At 44.3% G+C, this 18,991-nt stretch overlaps 2 protein-coding genes across 3 annotated transcripts; both read left to right on the plus strand.

Moving 5' to 3' along the window:
• The first annotated feature begins 39 nt into the window (after window positions 1–39).
• On the plus strand, window positions 40–8,277 carry aars2 (alanyl-tRNA synthetase 2, mitochondrial (putative)). The gene is made up of 22 exons (XM_017458859.3): window positions 40–324; window positions 1,145–1,333; window positions 1,475–1,620; window positions 1,942–2,133; window positions 2,254–2,398; window positions 2,609–2,754; window positions 2,928–3,036; window positions 3,121–3,159; window positions 3,310–3,424; window positions 3,509–3,636; window positions 3,741–3,885; window positions 3,980–4,149; window positions 4,352–4,465; window positions 4,631–4,771; window positions 4,913–5,050; window positions 5,167–5,270; window positions 5,639–5,747; window positions 6,235–6,360; window positions 6,515–6,625; window positions 6,775–6,858; window positions 7,069–7,182; window positions 7,428–8,277. The coding sequence occupies exons 1-22, from the start codon at window positions 82–84 to the stop codon at window positions 7,596–7,598; spliced, it is 2,979 nt and encodes a 992-aa protein (XP_017314348.1). The 5' UTR covers window positions 40–81; the 3' UTR covers window positions 7,599–8,277.
• Window positions 8,278–9,255: 978 nt separating this feature from the next.
• Window positions 9,256–17,881, plus strand: LOC128629260 (B-cell receptor CD22). Of its 2 annotated transcripts, XM_053676508.1 has the most exons (10): window positions 9,256–10,332; window positions 10,453–10,788; window positions 12,493–12,840; window positions 12,927–13,145; window positions 13,250–13,519; window positions 15,722–15,812; window positions 15,908–15,962; window positions 16,041–16,258; window positions 16,382–16,502; window positions 16,901–17,881. In XM_053676508.1, exons 1-9 carry the CDS (start codon window positions 10,287–10,289, stop codon window positions 16,458–16,460), a joined length of 1,662 nt encoding a protein of 553 aa, XP_053532483.1. In that variant the 5' UTR covers window positions 9,256–10,286; the 3' UTR covers window positions 16,461–16,502; window positions 16,901–17,881. The 2 variants fall into 2 exon arrangements, with proteins under 2 accessions (XP_053532483.1, XP_053532482.1); XM_053676507.1 differs by lacking the exon at window positions 16,901–17,881 and having other exon boundaries at window positions 16,382–16,856.
• Window positions 17,882–18,991: the final 1,110 nt, after the last annotated feature.

Here is an 18,991-nt window from a genome sequence, read left to right on the forward strand (position 1 = left end):
AATAGTAGCCAATCGTAGCGCACAGGCGGGATTTATTCGAATACGGATCCGACTGGACACCGCGCCATATCAACAAGCAAGATGGCGGCGCGCATTGGCGTTTTGCGGGTAAACTTCGCCAGTTTGAAGATTTCGTGGGCGAGTGTGAGAAGATGTTCGGCGCTGTCGCAGTCTCCGGTTCGCGAGGAATTCACGGCCAAACGCGTGCGACGGAATTTTGTGGATTTTTTCACGCAGGACCATGGACACAGGTTTGTTCCGTCGTCACCGGTCCGGCCCAGAGGAGACCCGAGTCTGCTGTTCGTTAACGCGGGGATGAATCAGGTCAGTCAGTGTGCATGTATAAAATCTACAACTTTAATGTACAGTGTTGAGGTATGCGAGCCAACAACAATAAACAACAACAACCTCACAACCACCTCCTGGAGTTCATCTGTTACGGCAGAGAGGCTGAAGCACTGATACTTTATTAATAATACATCTGATTTACAGGAATACACTCATATCCAAGAAAATATTGGCACCCTGGTGATAATTATTACTAACACATCCCATGAGTGAGCTTTAGCTCTATGCCCAAACCCCCCCCCCCCCCCCAAAAAAAAATAAAAAAAAATAATAAAAAAAAATAAATAAAATAGTATTGGCACCCTCCTCCTAATGTCTAACAAATGTAGAGACTAACCCAGGTGTGTGTGGGGTTCCTTGAGGCCCCTTTTTAACTTTGTTTGTCACAGTGTGGGCCTCTTGGAGAAACTTCATGCATAAAATTAAATCACAGAGACTGAGGTGTTTATTGTGAAACAGCAAATCGGTGTCCTTCAGTCGTTTCTGTGTTGATGTTTGTCTTGTTGTAATATCCATTTATGGCAACGCTGTAACCTCCTGGCAGAAGAGAACAGAGCTTGATGCTGGGTTTGGGGAGGGGTTTGGGTTTGGCGACCTCATACTTCTTCCTGGAGGAAACAGGAAACGTGTATATTCCAAGGCAAACGAATCCCAAATTATTTACATGCGCCAGTGATTGCAGGGGAAAAAGATGGTAAATAATACATAGACAAAACATTAACTCGTGGAGATGATGTCCGAGTCTGATCCCATGTCTGTGATTGTGTTGTGATTTATTTTTATTTCCCCCCTGCAGTTTAAGCCCGTGTTGCTGGGCTGTGCTGACCCGCGCAGCGAGATGGCCTCGTACCGCCGTGTAGCGAACAGTCAGAAGTGCGTCCGCGCTGGCGGAAAACACAACGACCTGGAGGACGTGGGCAGAGACGTGTACCATCACACCTTCTTCGAGATGCTGGGCAACTGGTCGTTCGGAGACTACTTCAAGGTGCTTCGACTTTCCTATCGAACGTTTTCCGGTCGCTTTCCGACGAACGGTCAGAGCCGCCGCTCCGGAAAACGGTCGCGATCAGATCCTGTAGCGCAGTCTTCGAGTGTTTGTAGAAGCACTGTGTTCTGTTGTGTTTAGGTCGAAGCGTGCACGATGGCCTGGCGCTTGTTAACAGGAGTGTACGGGATCCCGGCCGAGCGTCTCTACGTGTCCTATTTCTCCGGCGACGCGGCGAGCGCCCTGCCTGCGGACAAAGAGACGCGAGAGATCTGGCTTAGCCTCGGGTACGTCCGCCGATGAAGACCAGTGCGTCGTGTTTTCTTTTGGGGTCAAAACGGTGGTTTGTGATTGACAGCAGATGATGATGGTGGTACAAGGGTATAAAAATATACCACGATGAAGACGTGTGAAGAGGTAAGTCTGCAGAATTGCATTGAAAGGCTGTTGAGTCCTGGCTTGAACAACAGGAAAGTCTTTATGATTACAGCAGTAGCTCTAAAGTCCACTGAAGCAAGGGTGACGTGGAGAAACTTGTGTTTTAGCAAGTGCAATGATCATTTTTTTGCCTCATAACATTCGCCAGGTTTTTTTTTTCCTCCTCCCAGCGTGCACCCGGATCGCGTTCTTCCGTTCGGAATGAAGGACAATTTCTGGGAGATGGGCGAGACGGGGCCATGTGGCCCGTGCACCGAGATCCACTACGACCACGTAGGCGATCGGAACGCCGCCGCGCTCGTCAACATGGACAGTCCGGACGTTGTGGAGATCTGGAATTTGGTGTTCATGCAGTACAACAGGCAAACGCATACCATATACTACTAATCTAACTGCGCAAGAAAGGGAGGGGGCGGGGGGCAAGTAGTAGCAGGTTGCGTTGATGCGTTGTTGGTAACGTCATTAACTTTGTGTGTTTGTAGGGAGGGTGACGGAAGCCTGCGTCCTCTCCCACAGTGCAGCGTGGACACTGGAATGGGATTGGAGAGACTCGTCACTGTGCTACAAGGGAAACGCTCCAACTACGACACAGACCTGTTCACACCGCTACTGTCTGCCATCCATGAGGTCTCTCTCTCTCTCTCTCACACACACACACACACACATATAGTCACACACCTGTCATGTTCCCTGGTCAGGCCCATGTACATTTAGAAACGAAACAGGAAAACAGCTTTTTATGATCTTTTTGAAAAGAGGAATAAAAGTGTTTATCTGCAGCCGGAGTGTCGCTCCGTCTCGCATGTCAGAACTGACGGTTTGTACCCGTGTGTGCAGTGCAGCAAAGCCGCCGCCTACTCGGGAAGGACGGGCGGGGACGACAAAGGGCGAGTGGACATGGCGTACCGCGTGGTCGCCGATCACATTCGCACGCTGTGCGTGTGCATCGCAGACGGGGTGTATCCCGGGATGAGCGGCGCAGAGTAAGAACACACACACACACGCACCGTTCTGAACACCACACCAGATAGAATTATTCAAACACGAGTATACACATCATAGGGGTTGAACTGAAAATAGAAAGAACAATACGCGATCTCTCGTATTTCTCATGCTCATTTTCTCAGCGTCTCCGTGTTGCGTTGCATGTTTGCAGGCTGGTTTTACGACGCATTCTGCGCCGAGCAGTGCGTTTCTCCACGGAAGTCTTGCAGGCTCCAGAGGGTGCGCTGGCGAGCCTGGTGCCCACTGTGGCCCACATCCTGGTGAGTCCCGATCATTCAACATAGAAAACGAATCGACCGGTCGGATTTGAGAATTCAACAGCACCGTCTCCTCTGACTTCGCAGGGTGACGCGTATCCCGAGCTGCACGCGGAAACTGACAGGGTGAGCGTGCGAGAGAATATCCAGAGATGTGTATAAAGCTTCGCGCTGCTCCTCGGTGTAACTGGTTTGCGTAGAGAACAAGAACGTGAACGTGCGCTGTACCGAACGCACGTCTAAATGGTTCTCCTCTTTCCACCTGTCTGTCGTTAGATCATGGAAATCGTTAACGTCAACGAGGCGCAGTTTCTGTCCTCCCTGAAGCAGGGCCGGAGAGTGATCGACAGGACGCTGAATAAGATGGACGGAAGCGCTGTCGAGTTTCCAGGTCTCACACGTTTAGATTCCAGGTAACACACCAAAGCCTTGATCGTGTCTTGAAACCTAAATCTCGCCTCGTTTTGTTCCCCAGCTTCTGTGGCCTGGTCTCTGCACAGGAACCTGGGTTTCCCGCTCGACCTCGTCGACCTCATGCTGGAGGAGCGCGGCATGACCGTGGACAAACGTGGAGTGGAGCGGCTCGCAGCCGAACGTGAAAAGGTTCGTGATTTCAGGACGGTTTAAAGTTACAGCTTTACCTCTGACCGTTACAAAGCGCTGACACTGGTGACTCCTTCTTAAAAAATAGTCTTGATGTGCTGTAGTTACAGAGTCAGTCTGAAGGGGGTGCTGGAGAACGAGGACTCCATTCGGACTTGCAGGGCCTCGCAGAGCTGCAGAGCAGAGGGATTCCTCACACGGACGACTCTCCGAAATACAGCTACGTCCTGCAGCACGACGGCACTTACGGTACTTACAGAGAGTTCGTTTTAGATTTCCGATGTCCCCGTTCCCTTTTTTTTTTCCAGACTTTTGCATAATTTGCGTTTAATCCGTATCTCAGCGTTCGATCCGTGTAGAGCCTCGGTGTTGGCGCTGTATACTGATCAGGGTTTGGTGTCCGAGGTCACCGAGGGTCAGCGGTGTTCGGTGCTGTTCGACCGAACCTGCTTCTACGCCGAGCAGGGCGGCCAGTCACATGACACGGGCTACTTCACCAAGGACGGCCTTCAGGTATCGCTCACGACTGCGTTTACGTTTGTTAGCGACTTACCAGTGTAGCGGAAACCTATCCAATTGTATAACAAAATATACAGAGGTCCCGAAATTACGATTTTCGCCCTCTTGCTATGCCGATACAGGACACACCTCAGACCTATGTACAACCTACACTGTATAAATTAAACTGTGTGTGCGTGTGTGTGTTTCTTTTCAGGACGTGCTGTTCCCTGTGGAGTGTGTACGCGTGGCTGGAGGCTATGTGGTGCATGAGGTCACCGCAGCTGACACTCTGAGAACCGGAGACCAGTTAGAGCTTCATGTGGATGAGGTACTGCGCATATGTTCACACATACACAGAAACATGCTCACACACATCCGCTGAACGTCTGAGGTAAAATATCGAAAAAGCATCATGATTAATTCGAAACGATAAAGCGATCAGATTTCTGTGTGTGTGTGTGTGTGTGTGTGTGTGTTTGCTGCTGGTGTGTAGGCCCAGCGTCTATCCTGCATGGTGAAGCACACGGCCACTCACGTGCTCAACTTTGCCCTGCGAGAGTTTCTGGGTTCCGAGGTCGTCCAGAGAGGCTCGCACGTCACTACAGACCGACTGCGCTTCGACTTCAGCTCCAAGGTGCCACCACCGGTTCTGCTACAGCGTTAGACTCGCAGTTTGCATCTTTTTACACTCCCTGCTTTTTACATTGCCTTGCACGAGTCCCCCCCCAAAACGGTATATTTTTTAGCTCCAGTAAAACCCTGTGTGTGTGCGCAGGCCTCTCTGAGTGTATCACAGCTGCAGGACGTGGAGCAGATGATCCAGACCATCATCCGACAGAACGACGTGGTCCACACACAGGAAGTGCCTTTAGCTCGAGCCAATCAGATCGCAGGACTGAGAACTGTAGACGAGGTCCTTTTCTGAGTTCTGGGTTCTATTTATTTATTTATTTTACAATAAAAGGGTTTGCGAAAAGTTTTTGAACCCCTGATACAGACCGCATGAGATATACTTGTCTGTGTGTTCAGGTGTATCCTGACCCGGTCCGCGTCGTGTCCGTGGGCGTCCCGGTATCCGAGCTGCTCAGTGGCGATACGCACAAACGCACCTCTGTCGAGCTCTGCTGTGGCACGTAAGACTATCGGCGATGCTCTACAAACTCAATTGCATCGTTATTCGCGAATACAGGCCTAAAAATAGCATTTTATTGTCTTAAAGTAGTAGAGAGAGTAATGTAATGAACACACAGGAGTGAAAGTGAAGCTAACGGTGTAGCTTCATCATTTAGCTTAATTTTTTTTTTTTTTTCTTTCAATGAAACCGAAAGCTTCTTGAGCTGCTAAAGTTGTCGATGTAACTTTTTAAATAACATTTACGAAACGAGTAAAATGGAATACTGGGGTGTTTTTTTTTTAGGGTTTTTGTGTTGATGGACTCACTTCTGTGGCATAGTATGTAAATTAAATACTGAATTTTTTTTTTTTGGTGTTTATTTATCAGGCATCTGCTGCGGACCGGAGGAATCCAGGACCTCGTGATCGTGTCTGAGCGACAGATGGTGAAGGGAATCAGTCGCATCATAGCTGTGACTGGAGACGGCGCCAAAAACGTAAGAGACTAAATGAAATCCGTTATTTTTTAAAAAACAGACCGGATTTGGCACAACCATGAGGAGGCTGAGGCCTCATTAGGCAGCGAGAAGCAACGTTCGACATCCTACTACCACCACCATGCTTCATCAAGCGTCACCGTGTGGATGCTGTTCTCAGGGTGTCGCGTTTCAGTACAAGGTTGTACAACTGCAGAATGTGGAAGGGGGGTGAATACTTACGCAAGGCACTATACAGCACTGGATCAATTATAGACAGAGAGGTGGTCATTTTTTTAGCTAAGTTTTAGTCTTGGTATTTTGATTAAAAACAATCTAAAATTTGTAAACAGGCAAAGCCTTGAAATACTCTCGGTGCATTATGGGTAGCAGTGAAATGCCCCACCATGCATACACTCAAAAATAAACACATGAAACTAATAATTCTTGTTCTGTGTCGGGGGAAATCAATTATTTGCTTTTGTTTTATTTTTTTATACCTATTAAGGCTCGGGAGGCGGGGCAAGCACTGCTGGAGGAGGTGGACTCTCTGACCACTCGCATCACAGCTGGCCACGCCCCCTCACTGCCAGCTGCGCTGAGGCTCTCTAAAGAGGTCGGCCTCCTGACGGATGTACGTATGCACGCCACACCCTTTTTTCTGTATGATGCTCCTGCTGTTTTTCCATCCATTCCTTCTGATGTTTAGATTCTTCGTGTGTGTGTGTGTGTGTGTGTGTGTGTGTGTGTGTGTGTGTGTGTGTGTGTGTGTGTGTGTGTGTGTTCAGGCTGCAGAGAGCACTCCTATCCCACAGTGGCAGAGAAAAGAGATCCAGACTCGGTTAAAGGCTTTACAGAGGAGCACCAACACCACCATCCGCAAGTTGGAGCTCAAAGAGGTCCCCCCCCCCCCTCTCTCTCACACATTCACTGCCTGTCTCTCCACCACTCTCTCTGTCTCTCTGTCTCTTTCACTGACTTACAGACATATGCACTAAGAATGAAATATCGTGTGTGTGTGTGTGTGTGTGTGTGTGTTACTCCACAGGCTGTTGCTAAAGCACAGGAATTATTGAACAGACACTCTGGTAAAGCCGTCCTGGTGGACACGCTGGACACCGACTCCATATCTGTAAGAACTTCTTATATTCAATATTTCACATATAAATTCATACACTTTATATAAATTCAGATATTTCACAGCACGACCTGTGTGTGTGTGTGTGTGTGTGTGTGTATAATATATATAAACATTAGGCATGCTAGATGGCTGGCTTCAACGTAGCACACAGGCGCGATGTGTAAGATCGTGAATGAACCATGTTCTGAACAAATTGCGCAGGTGGTGATGAAGACTGTAAACCAGCTGAGCGAGCGCACGCCGCACACCCTGGTCATGCTCCTGTCTCACCTTCAGCCATCAGGGAGAGTGCTCTGCGCGTGTCAGGTGCCTAAGGTAAAACTCTCTCTCTCTCTCACACACACACACACACACACACACACACACACACACACACACACACACACACACACACACACACACACACACACACAGAGTTGGCATATAATTTAAAAAAAAAAAATTGGTTAAATGCTACCCTGCTACAGTAAATAGTATGTCAAATAGGTCTCGTACAATGTTACAATCAGATTTTGTGTGTGTGTGTGTGTGTGTGTGTGTGTGTGTGTGTGTGTGTGCAGGGTGAGACTGCTATCTCAGCAAGTGAATGGGCTCTGGCTGTTTGCAGCCGCCTCGGCGGGAACGCAGGCGGCTCGGCGACTGTCGCCAAGGGGGTCGGCATAGCAACGGACTCTACCAGCCTCCTGGACACGCTGCGCTGGGCGGAAGAGTTTGCACACGGCAAACGTTAACACGTTTTTACACTTTGTAAATCGCATACTGTATTTGGAGTGAGTTACTTACAGAATGAAAGACTTGTGGGGGGGCGTGCTGTTTATAGTGGACGGGAAAATAAAACGGATCGGTGGGGTGTTATGATGTGAAGCAGAGTTACTGTTAACGCCCCGAAGTGGGTTATTTCCTTACACTCGAACAGCACATCCTGAAGTCTTTTATTCCTCTTATACCACAGCAGTGTGATAGAAACTGCTATTTATTTTATTTATAAAAGAATGACACTTAAAAAAAAAAAAATCAGTTTATAGTTACGTTTAATGTTGCGCAGCACCCATGAAACAAGCTAGTGCCTGTTATCGCTGATGTTCTAGCAGGTCGTTCTCTCACCTGCAAAAAATCTTAGTGTTACAAAGCGCTGACACTGGAGACTCCTTCCATAAATGCTTAAGTAGACGTAATGCGGCACGTCCGTTTGTCTCTATAGAAATGGTGACGTGTTCGAATGAGCGTGTTGATATATAAACCTGTAATTCAACAGTGCTGTGGTATAAGCTGTATTGACATAGATCATAGAAAGCATGTACTGATTGACCTTATGCCTTTGTTATAAAAGGCCTGCACTCTCTTTTCTCAGGGGGTTTTACCGGGTATAGCATATCTTATGGGTATCTATTAAATTATTTTCCTAATCTCCTGGAGTGTTTTTATTTTATTTATTTATTTATTTATTTATTTTAATTCCATTTTTAACAATATGTAAATATACAGTGATGCTTGAATCCTTTAAAATAGGACAAAGGAGATTTCTGAGGACCTCCAGAAAAAGAGTTGTCGATGCTAATCAGGCTGGAAAAGATTACAGAACCATCTCTAAAGAGTTTGGATTCCACCAGTCCACCGTCAGACAGATTGTGTAGAAATGGAAGAAATTCAAGACCATTGTTATTCTCCTGGAATGATCGACCAACAAAGATCACGCGGAGAATAAGATTCACAAACTGGGTTCACAAACTTTTAAGCACCACTGTACGTGAGTAGCCAATCATTGGACATGTGCAGTATGTCTCGTATCATGTAAAGGGGTGAAGTGTGTGGTAAGAAGTGTCTCAGCCCTTCTGTAGCGTGCGCACATTGAAGTAAGTTCAGAGAAAGATCAGTTAAGGTGACGAGATGGATTTTACAGCACAAAAGGAGATGGAAGACGATGTAGAGTAAGAGACGATACGTCTTCCTGTGTAAAGACATGAAAAGGAAGAGAGTATGATAAAAGGTCAAGCTAACACTTTGCTGTGCTTAGTGATTCGGTTCGAAAAATGTATCCTGATCTCTGATCCGTCAGTCGCCGTCCAGTCTTTATTTATTTATTTTTTAAATCTAGCGTGTGAAGAAATATTGAGCCAACTATTCTGTTCTCTTTGTCTGCATTTCCGTGTGCTTTCTGGAAGCTTCCTACTATACAGTCCGCGCTGGTTAAAGCATTACATCGATCGAATGGGCTCAGTTTAGCATCCAGTGAATTAATCAAAGCAGAAAAAAACCTCTAGAACACTCCAATTCCTGCTACACAGTGTAGCACTATAGCTCTGTGTGTGTGTGTGTGTGTGTGTGTGTGTGTGTGAGAGAGAGAGAGAGAGAGAGAGAGAGAGAGAGAGAGAGAATATGAATAAACCACTGCACTTGGAACTTGAGGACGAGAACCCCTGACCTGGGCCGGATTATCCAATAGGCTTTATGGGCATGGGTCCAGGGGCCCAAGTGAGGGGAAGAAATGTATTATTATTATTTTTATTATTATGTATTTATTTATTTATTTTGCCAAAATTGGAGGGCAATGTCTGATGCTTACAAAAGAATAAAAATGACACGCTACTTAACGTCTACAGTGGCACAGACTGTTCCGGCATGGACAGACATTGTGCCCAGACGTTGTGCCTCACCACAAGGCATGTTTGCTAACATTAACTGGCTATATTTAGCTTGTCTTATTTGCTAATCATCTAACAGTTTTAAATGGGTAATAAGGGAAAACGTGACTAATTTAATTTGACCAGTTAAAAACGTTTACTTCTTACCTTTTGTTGACTTTTTACTTAAAGTTTGTCACACCAGCATTAACCCTAAAATCCTAAAACCGTGTGTGTGGTGAGAAGTGTGAAAGTGCGTCTAAAGAAAAGACACTTGCAGACTACCGAAAGCGTACAGAGCTGTGAGGTCAAATTCAATCCCTCATGTCTGTGACTAAAGCCTCTGGTTAAATCACCCTTCAGAATGTCATTATCAGACAGTCTGGACAAACTGAAACCCGACTGGACAGAGCTCACCGCCTTCTGAAGGAACAGAGACAGACACACAGTCATAACGGATGAAACTAAAGAGAAGCAAAACCTCAAATCAGGACACGGTACAGCTTTAACTCGGTTTAGAAAAAGTCAGACTTGAACGTATGTTCTGACGTAAAGAAAAGGAAGAGACTAAGATGAGACGATGTGTCGTGATAACACAATGCTGGGGTAAGTGCTCTACTCATCTTCTGTGTCGTAAAGAAGCTCATAACTGCTTACAAGTCCAGTGCGAGTCAAGGAGGAACAGGCTGAGTAAGACAGTTAGTATTCTTCCCCAAGGATACTGTTGGCCTAAACTCTTCACGTGGTGGATCTACAAGTGTCGGCTGTCTGAAGGCGGATGTCGCCGTGTTGCACAGAATGTGGAGAGATATTACAGTAGCAGCGATGCTCGTGTTACTGACAGGTAAACTTTTCAGATATTTCAGCTCTTTCTAGCGGTTTTCTGTGCTGCTGTGTCACTACTGCAACAGTTCAGAAAAGCTCTCAATGTATGTGTGTGTGTGTGTGTGTGTGTGTGTTCCAGGAGTTCAGGCTCAGCGCAGTGTAACTCTCTCCTCTCAGAGTCTCTGTGCTGTTACTGGATCTACAGTAAAAATCCCCTGTATGTTAAGAAAACCTTATCACTCCAGTGTCAGACAGAGAGAGTGGTATCGAGTCCAGAGCTCTGAAGGAGAACCACAAGACTTGAGGAAAGATCCACAATACTCAAGACGAGTGTCTGTAAGAACAGTGACGTCTTCCTGTGAGCTGACAGTGAGGAATGTGAGAGCGAGTGACTCTGGAGTTTATAACTTCAGATTTAAAACACAGAGCAGTGACTGGATATCAGCTCCATCTGTTGTTCATCTGACTGTTACAGGTAACACACTCACACACACATTTTATTCTATAATATACACAATATGGCCAAATGTACGTGGACACCTGATCATTACACCTACAGTCCCCTCTGAAAGTACTGGAACAATTCTTTTGTTTTTGCGATACACTGAAGACATTTACATGTACATGAAGACTGAGACCAAAAGATGGATATGGTGGATGATAGATCAGAATTTGTTGATATTTACATCTGGTTGCATTAAACAACTTGGAACATGGCACCTTTTTGTTTGAACCCACTCACGTTTCAAGTGATCAGAAATATTGGAACATGTGCCTGACAGGTGCTTCTTGTTGCTCAGGTGAGCCCTGTTAGATTGATTGTTTCAACACTTCACAATACTGAATGTCTAATGTTGGTGTGAGCCCTGGGTTTCACCTGTGAAGACTACATTTGTTATAAAGGATAAACCAACATGAAGGCCAGAGCCATTGCACAAGCATTGGGCATAGCCGATACAACAATTTGGAATGTCCTGAAAAAGAAAGAATCCACTGGTGTACTAACAACCAGACATGGAACAGGTCGGCCGTGGAAAACAACAGCAGCTGATGATAGAAATATTGTGAAAGCTGTGAAGAAAAACTAGATTGGAATTCACAAAGAAATTCAGAGATGAGACACAAAAGTGTGTGAGTGTTTGAGCGATTGTACACCCCGATAGGTTGGCACCTTGCCCAAGGTGTCCCCTGCCTCATGCCCTGAGTCTCCTGGGATAGACTCGAGGCCCTGCCGCAATCCTGTGTATTATAAGCGGTACAGAAAATGGATGGAAAATTCAAAAGTCAAAAACTGGAAGGAAAAAAAAAAAAGCAGCTTACATAAATATTCAATGCCCCAGAAGGAACGAAGATAAAGTGTAGAAATGAAGACTAAGGAGCATTCTAAAGAGGTTAAATAATTCCATAGTTTAGAAATAGCTAGAAAGAAACCATTGCTCCAGAAGAGCCATATGAAAGCATGAGTGTGCCCAGTGATGATGTGATTTTTTTTCTGAAGACTGAGATCTGGTATTCGGGCAAGTGACGTGCCTTGTGTGGTGCAATCCTAGTACAGGCCATTCCTCAATGAACACCATCCTACATCCATTCACTACAGTGAAATATGGTGGTGGCATCATCATGCTCTGGGGACGCTTTTGATCCTCAGAACCTGGGCTTCTTGTCAGAACTGAAGGGAAAATGGGCGGAGCAATTACAAGAGATCTTGCTTCAGTCTACTTTATAAACAGACAAACAAAAAAAGAAACCATTCAGCAGGACAAGTTTCAAACACAAGGTGAAATCTGAAGAATTTGGAGCAAATCTTCCAGGAAGAATGAGCGATGATTACTTTAACAAGTCACTGTGGCATTGCTTTTGACACGGTGACTTAATCTGGATTAATATATTAAAATGTTATGAATCAAAAGTCAACGTTTACTGTCTGTACATTTATAAACAATAACACATAATTGTTGATCTTATCACATGGCATTAAATGTCAGCATGCACGAAAGAACAATTTTCCAACAATTATCAATTGTTTATTTTAAAAATTGATGGATTTTATTAATTGCCTTTTATTATGATATATTTTACTGGTTTACAGACAAGCTCACATTTCACATTAATTTTAGAAGAAAGCAGTGCAGATCATTAGAGTTATTCCTTCCTGTGTGCACCTCTCTGTGTGTTTCAGGTGTACTGGGTAAAAAGTGTTGGGGTGTGACTTACACTCGTAAACATGTGTGTGCTCTGAAAGACGCATCGGTTGATCTCTCTTGTGCTTATAAACACCCTGGAGGACACACAGTGATAAAATCAGTCTGGTTCATTAAAGATCAGGCTGGTGTTGAACCTGTGGATGTGAGAGAGGATGAGGAGTATCAGGGCCGAGTGCAGTACACACAGATCTCCCAGAATAACTGTAGTCTGAGAATCACTAACCTGAGAGAGAGAGACGCTCAGACATACAGATTCAGATTCTACACTGATGATCCTACAGGCAAATACACCGGCCAACCTGGAGTCTCTCTGTCTGTCACAGGTAAAGCAACTTAACTATACATTTACTTGATTACTTTTTCTTAGAAGAAAAAGATGAAATTAATAAACTGATTTTATTATTTTCAGATCTGAAGGTTACAGTATCAGACTGGAGTGAGCAGTACATGAATCTGAGCTGCATCACCACCTGCACTCTGTCTAACAACCCCACTTACATCTGGTACAAGAACGGACAGCGTGTGTCTGAGTGTAAATCTGCCTCCTGCTCTGTAGCTGCAGTCGGTGGTGCGGTCAGTTACAGCTGTGCTGTTGAAGGCCATGACAGTCTCCTCTCTCCTCCAGTGTGTGAGTGTGGATTTTACTCTCCTCAGTCATAGTACATCTATATCTGTATCAAATGCTGATCCTGAACACACACCAGCTGATTCAGGTGTTTTATTTCTAATCAGATTCCCCTAAAAACACCAGAGCAGTGGTTCTTTCCTCTGGAGACACAGTGGAGGGGGGTTCAGTGACTCTGAGCTGTAGCAGTGATGCAAACCCTCCTGTTCTCACCTACTCCTGGTTTAAACAGAGAGCAGCTGCAGACACACTGCTGACAACAGGCCAGAATTACAGCATCAGCAACATCAGCTCCCAGCACAGCGGACTGTACTACTGCACTGCTCACAACCGGCTGGGACAGGACAACTCTACACCCACACTCCTGGATGTGAAGGGTAACTCTACACCCACACACCTGGATGTGTTATGTAACTACACCAATACACCTGGATGTGAAGGGTAAATACAGTGTCAGACAGAATTATAGGTACCTTTTAATATATCATAAATGAATGATTAATGAATGTCAATAAGTTGGTAAATGTGTAAGTATTAGTTAAGAAACTGTATTATAATTTGTTACTACAAAAATGATTTAATGTTAAGCTACTCATGTTATTATTGTAAGAACATTAACTAACTTTAGACATTATTATTATCAGTAATGGATATTATCAGAAGATTCATTTAGGCTCATATTTCCTCCAAATCCACGACACACACAATGCAAGATGGAGGAAGGATAGGGTTCTCACTGCCTTCTCGTGGCTTGGCAGCATGCATACGAGAGAGAGCATCAGCGTTTGTGTTCTTAGTGCCAGGTTGATAGAAGAGGGTAACATGGAACTTGGCATAGAAGAGGGACCAGCATGCTTGAAGGGGATACAGGCGTAAAACAGTTTCGAGGTATTCCAGATTCTTATGGTCTGGGAAAATGACAAACAGGTGATTGGCTCTCTCCAGTCAGTGGCGCCACTCCTCTGATGCTGGTTTTACTGCAAGTAGCTCTCAGTTCCCAATGTCATAATTCTGTTCTGCCGGGGATAGTCTTCTCGAGAAAGGCTATTGAGTGCAGCTTGGGTTTTTCTTCGAACTGTTGAGAGAGCAGTACAACGACCCATGTTTCAGATACCTCCACCTCAACAACAAAGGGTTTCAAAGGATCGGGGTGCATGAGGACGAGTGTGGTGGTAAAGCTGCCGCAGGGCTTTCTCCACTGCTGGGTTCCAGGCCAGGCGCTTTACTACCTTTTTTGAGCTGTGACGTCACTGAGTGTGCAATTCCCAGAATCCCAGAATAAAGAACTTGTAAAAATGAGTGACCCATTGCAGGTCCTTCACCATCCTGGGTGTTGGCCAGTCTGTTACAGCTGTCACTTTGGTTTGGTCCATGGTGACTCCGCCTGGGCTGATGATGTAACCCAGGAATGAAATGGTATTTCAGTGAAACTCACATTTCTCCCCCTTAACATAGAGCTGGTGTCCTAGAAAATGTTTGAAGACCTGCCATACATGGTGCACATGAGTGCCCAGAGGGGGGGAGTAGATCAGGATGTTGTGCTATAACATATCTTCCCAACATGTCTCTCAGAACGTCATTAATGAAACATCGGGAAACAGAGGGGGCGCTAGAGAGCCCTTATGGCATTACCAGGTATTCGTACTTCCACTCATCCCCTCCGGGATACGCATCAAGTTGTAGGCACTGCGGAAATCCAGATTGTCGAAAATGTGGGCAGATCTGACCTGTTCTAGAGCCACCGGGACTAGTGGCAGGGGATATCTGTACTTCACAGTTACTTGGTTTAGCCCTCTGTAGTCAATGCAGGGTCTGAGTCTGCCTCCTATCTTTTACACAAAAAAGAAACCAGCCAGTATGGTTATGTTGAAGGCTGGATATACCCCTGTTGTAGTGCCTCTAGGATGTACTCCTCCATCCTGCATTGTTCTGCTAGAGAAAAGGTGTAAATTATGCTGTGGAGTGGAGTGGTCCCAGAAAGCAGCTCTATGGCACAATAGTAGGGATGATGATGATGAAGTAAACCACTGGCAGGTCATGTTACTCTGAGGGAATAACTATGGATGCATGATGTTCTGGACTTTCCACTGCGATTGAGGCCACATAGAGCATGTGGATGCAGTGACTGTGATAGTGGCTTGACCAGTTGGTAATTTCCTTGTCCCTCCACAATATATGTGTTCTGTGCAGTTGCATCCATTAGAAGCCCAGGATGCTGGGGTGCTTCAAAGGTTTTACACCATACTGTGCTAGTTGGGGAAAGTGGTGGGCAGTGTAAAGAAATCCTCGGGTGGCAGTGTTTTCTTTTCTTTTTTTTTTTTGTTTAAGTTCAGGAAACTTGTTTGGGAATACAATGTCATCACTACAACTGGTTCAAAAGATTTCAGAGAGAAAATAGTATTCAACTTCTTACATTTTCGGCCCCTTAGCGTTTTCAATGTTTATGGTAGGTGTTAATTGTAGCAGTGTGCAAATGTGATAAAATTGGCTTGTATCCAATCAAAATAGCAACACTGCCATTAACTGGTTTCGCTGGTACAACCATAGAGCTTCATATTGCTTGTAATTTATTTCTGAAGGTTTAGAGAAGAACATCGTGTTGAAGTTCATCATGGTGGGACTGGTTGCCTTCCTGACAGTAACACTCATCCCAGGAGCTCTGTGGATGTGGTATGTTAATAGTGAACATACTGAATATGTTTGAAGAAAAAAAAAAGTATAAATAAATACTCATTTGAAATTCGTATGTGCTTGTTGTTTCTCAGGAAGAAGAAGTCGAGCTCAGCTAATGGCCACAGCAGAACTGGTGAGAGTGGACAGGTGAGTGTGGATGAAAGGAGGGACTGTTTGATCATGTGACACATTCATATATGAACTTTATTCTGTTCTCACTTTCAGTGTCACTCTCCAGCTGTTTATGAAAATGTCTCAGCCTCAGACTGCAGTGGAAGAGTCGCCTCAGATGATCAGAATAATGTTCACTATGCCAGTGTTGTCTTTAAAAACTCCCACACACAGGAAGTGTCTCCGTCACCCAGACATCCTCCAGACATCACAGAGGACAGGGATGTTCAGTACGCTGCTGTGAACGTTAGCAGGAGCACTGCTGCCATCCAGTGAGCAGATCATTATCATTACACCAACACTCACTGTGCTTCATTAAGATCATTAAGTGACTGATTAGAAATGTAAGACATTACACTATTCTAGTCTTTAGATCACCTCTTTTTGTTCCACAGGCTTGTAGCAGACGAAGCAGCTGATGATCCGTCTCAGCTCTACAGCAAGATCCAGAAACTCCCCACTTCAGCAGTGTAGCCCATCATTAGTCCTGTGGCCTGGGATCTAAAAGCTAAAGAGGTAGCACTTCAGGTTCCTGGAAAAAAGCTGAGAGAGATGTGATAGTTCTGTCCTGTATCTCTGTTTTAACCCTCAACACTGCTTCCAAATCTAACAGGAGAAGAGGGACGGCTTTAACATTTTATTAGCATACTGGTACCAGTATTATTGATTAGATGGTGTATTGTAGTGCTGTATGCTGTTTTATCTTAAAAGTATGGAAGCAGTTCAGGATTTTAGGAAATAGAAATTTAGATTAACAATTCAGTTTATTTCTTACCTACATTTTACTTTTTTTTGGCTCCTTTAGAATATTTATGAACACGTGGTTGGTTTATTTTTGTGTTGGATTAAATGCTATTTAATGTATTTTTGTGACTTGTATGTATGTGTTCATCATATGTTCTTTTGTTTTCCAGATTTAGGTTTAGATGTAGGTCCTTAAGAAACCTTAAGAAGAACCAGACTCAAAGACGAACCCCTCCTCGTCTGGGTGACACCCGATAATGAGATCACAAATCGTTACAGTATACAGCTGTAGAAGAGTAAATCCAAGAGTCTTGGGATAAGTACAGGACAATCTTTATGATTACAGCAGCAGTTCTCATGTACAAGTCAACAGTATCTGATTATTAAATTATCCACTGAAGCAAGTGTGTGACTTTTGGTTGTTGACTGTGTTTGTGAAGTGCAAATATTAGAGGTATCCGAATTGTAATATTTGTAATATTAATAACGACAACACCTCAAACAATCTTTTGTAAGAAGTAACTGATGCATATTAGTTTGGTGTGTTATTATTGATTGATGTGAGTGTGAGTGTGTGCGCCTGCGTGTGTGTACATGCCAGATTAATACCTTTTCTTGTGTTTGTGTCGACTCACGTAAACTGCAATGAATAAAGTGTGCTGCAAAGCCCTAAACATGACACAGACTTATTATTCTATATTTCTATACAGAATAATAGATATATCTGCTTATTTCTAGAGTTCTATGCCGAAGTACACGAAGTCTCCAGGTAAACGTTCTGAAGCTGTAGGAGGTGAGACAGTCGATAAACTCTGGTTGAGAAAAATGATAAATAAAGAGTAGCTCCAAAGTTTCAACCCATAAATCCCACATGGACTTGTGAGACACTGCTAGAGAAAATCAGCGGCTTTCTACCCCTAGCCAGCTCTCGTATTTCATATGGTTTCTACCCCTAGCCATTTCAGGTATGTCATATGTTTTTTGCCCCTAGCCAGTTCAGGTATTTCATGTTTTCTACCCCTAGCCACTTCAGGTATTTTATATGTTTCTACCTCTAGCCACTTCAGGTATGTCATATGTTTTCTATCCCTAGCCAGTTCACGTATTTCATGTTTTCTACCCCTAGCCACTTCAGGTATGTCATATGTTTTTTGCCCCTAGCCAGTTCAGGTATGTCATATGTTTCTACCCCTAGCCACTTCAGGTATGTCATATGTTTTTTGCCCCTAGCCATTTCAGGTATGTCATATGTTTTTTGCCCCTAGCCAGTTCAGGTATGTCATATGTTTTTTGCCCCTAGCCAGTTCAGGTATGTCATATGTTTCTACCCCTAGCCACTTCAGGTATGTCATATGTTTTCTACCCCTAGCCAGTTCTCGTATTTCTTGTGTTTTCTACCCCCAGCCAATTCTCATATTTCATATGTTTTCTACCCCTAGCCAGTTCTCGTATTTCATGTTTTCTGCCCCTAGCCAGTTCAGGTATTTCATATGTTCCAGCTCAAGCACACCTGGTGCAACTAATGAAGCCCTTGTTTAGTTGCATCAGGTGTGCTTGAGACAACACCTGTTTTGTATGTTTGTGCTGTTGTGAGGGATTATGTTCAGGGGTTGAATAATTTTGACACTGGAGAAATCATTATAAGTTGCGTTTTCAGTTGATTTTGTTGAAACCACCTGAAGCATTCGTTCAACTGATTTTGTTTGATTTGTTCGTTGCAAACGTTCGCTGAAAGTTTGTAAATTTTGACATTAAACCTGATTTAAAATGGGGGCTGAATAATTTTGATATATTTTATATATCTATAATTTAATTGCAACTATAAGTGAACAGAGTATTTCTGCCATTTTACAAAATGTTTCAAAAAGTATGACAATGTGATTTAAATAAAGATGAAATGAATAATAATAAGTTGAGGCTGTTTGTTCTATAATGTTGATAGTATTTTAGTGTTTCAGTGTAGAAATGTTTCTCCACAGTTGCAGCAAAGGACAAATCTCCTATAGGAAGACCCCTCTCAGGTGAATGTGTGTGTGTGTGTGTGTGTGTGTGTGTGTGTGTGTGTGTGTGTGTATACGCGCTATATGTACCTGTGTCTTGATTGCTGCGTTCTGGTTGCTTTGAACCACTGAGATACTCACACTCTCTGTGAGTCTCAGAATGAAAAGTAGCTGTGGGCCACGCTGCTGTGATGTCATAATGAGACCATGTTGTATATTTTGACTATATATTAGAGCTTTTTGTTCCTGAAGTTGCTACAA

The sequence above is a fragment of the Ictalurus punctatus genome, chromosome 27 (genome assembly GCF_001660625.3).
Source record: "Ictalurus punctatus breed USDA103 chromosome 27, Coco_2.0, whole genome shotgun sequence".
Lineage (NCBI taxonomy): Eukaryota > Metazoa > Chordata > Actinopteri > Siluriformes > Ictaluridae > Ictalurus > Ictalurus punctatus.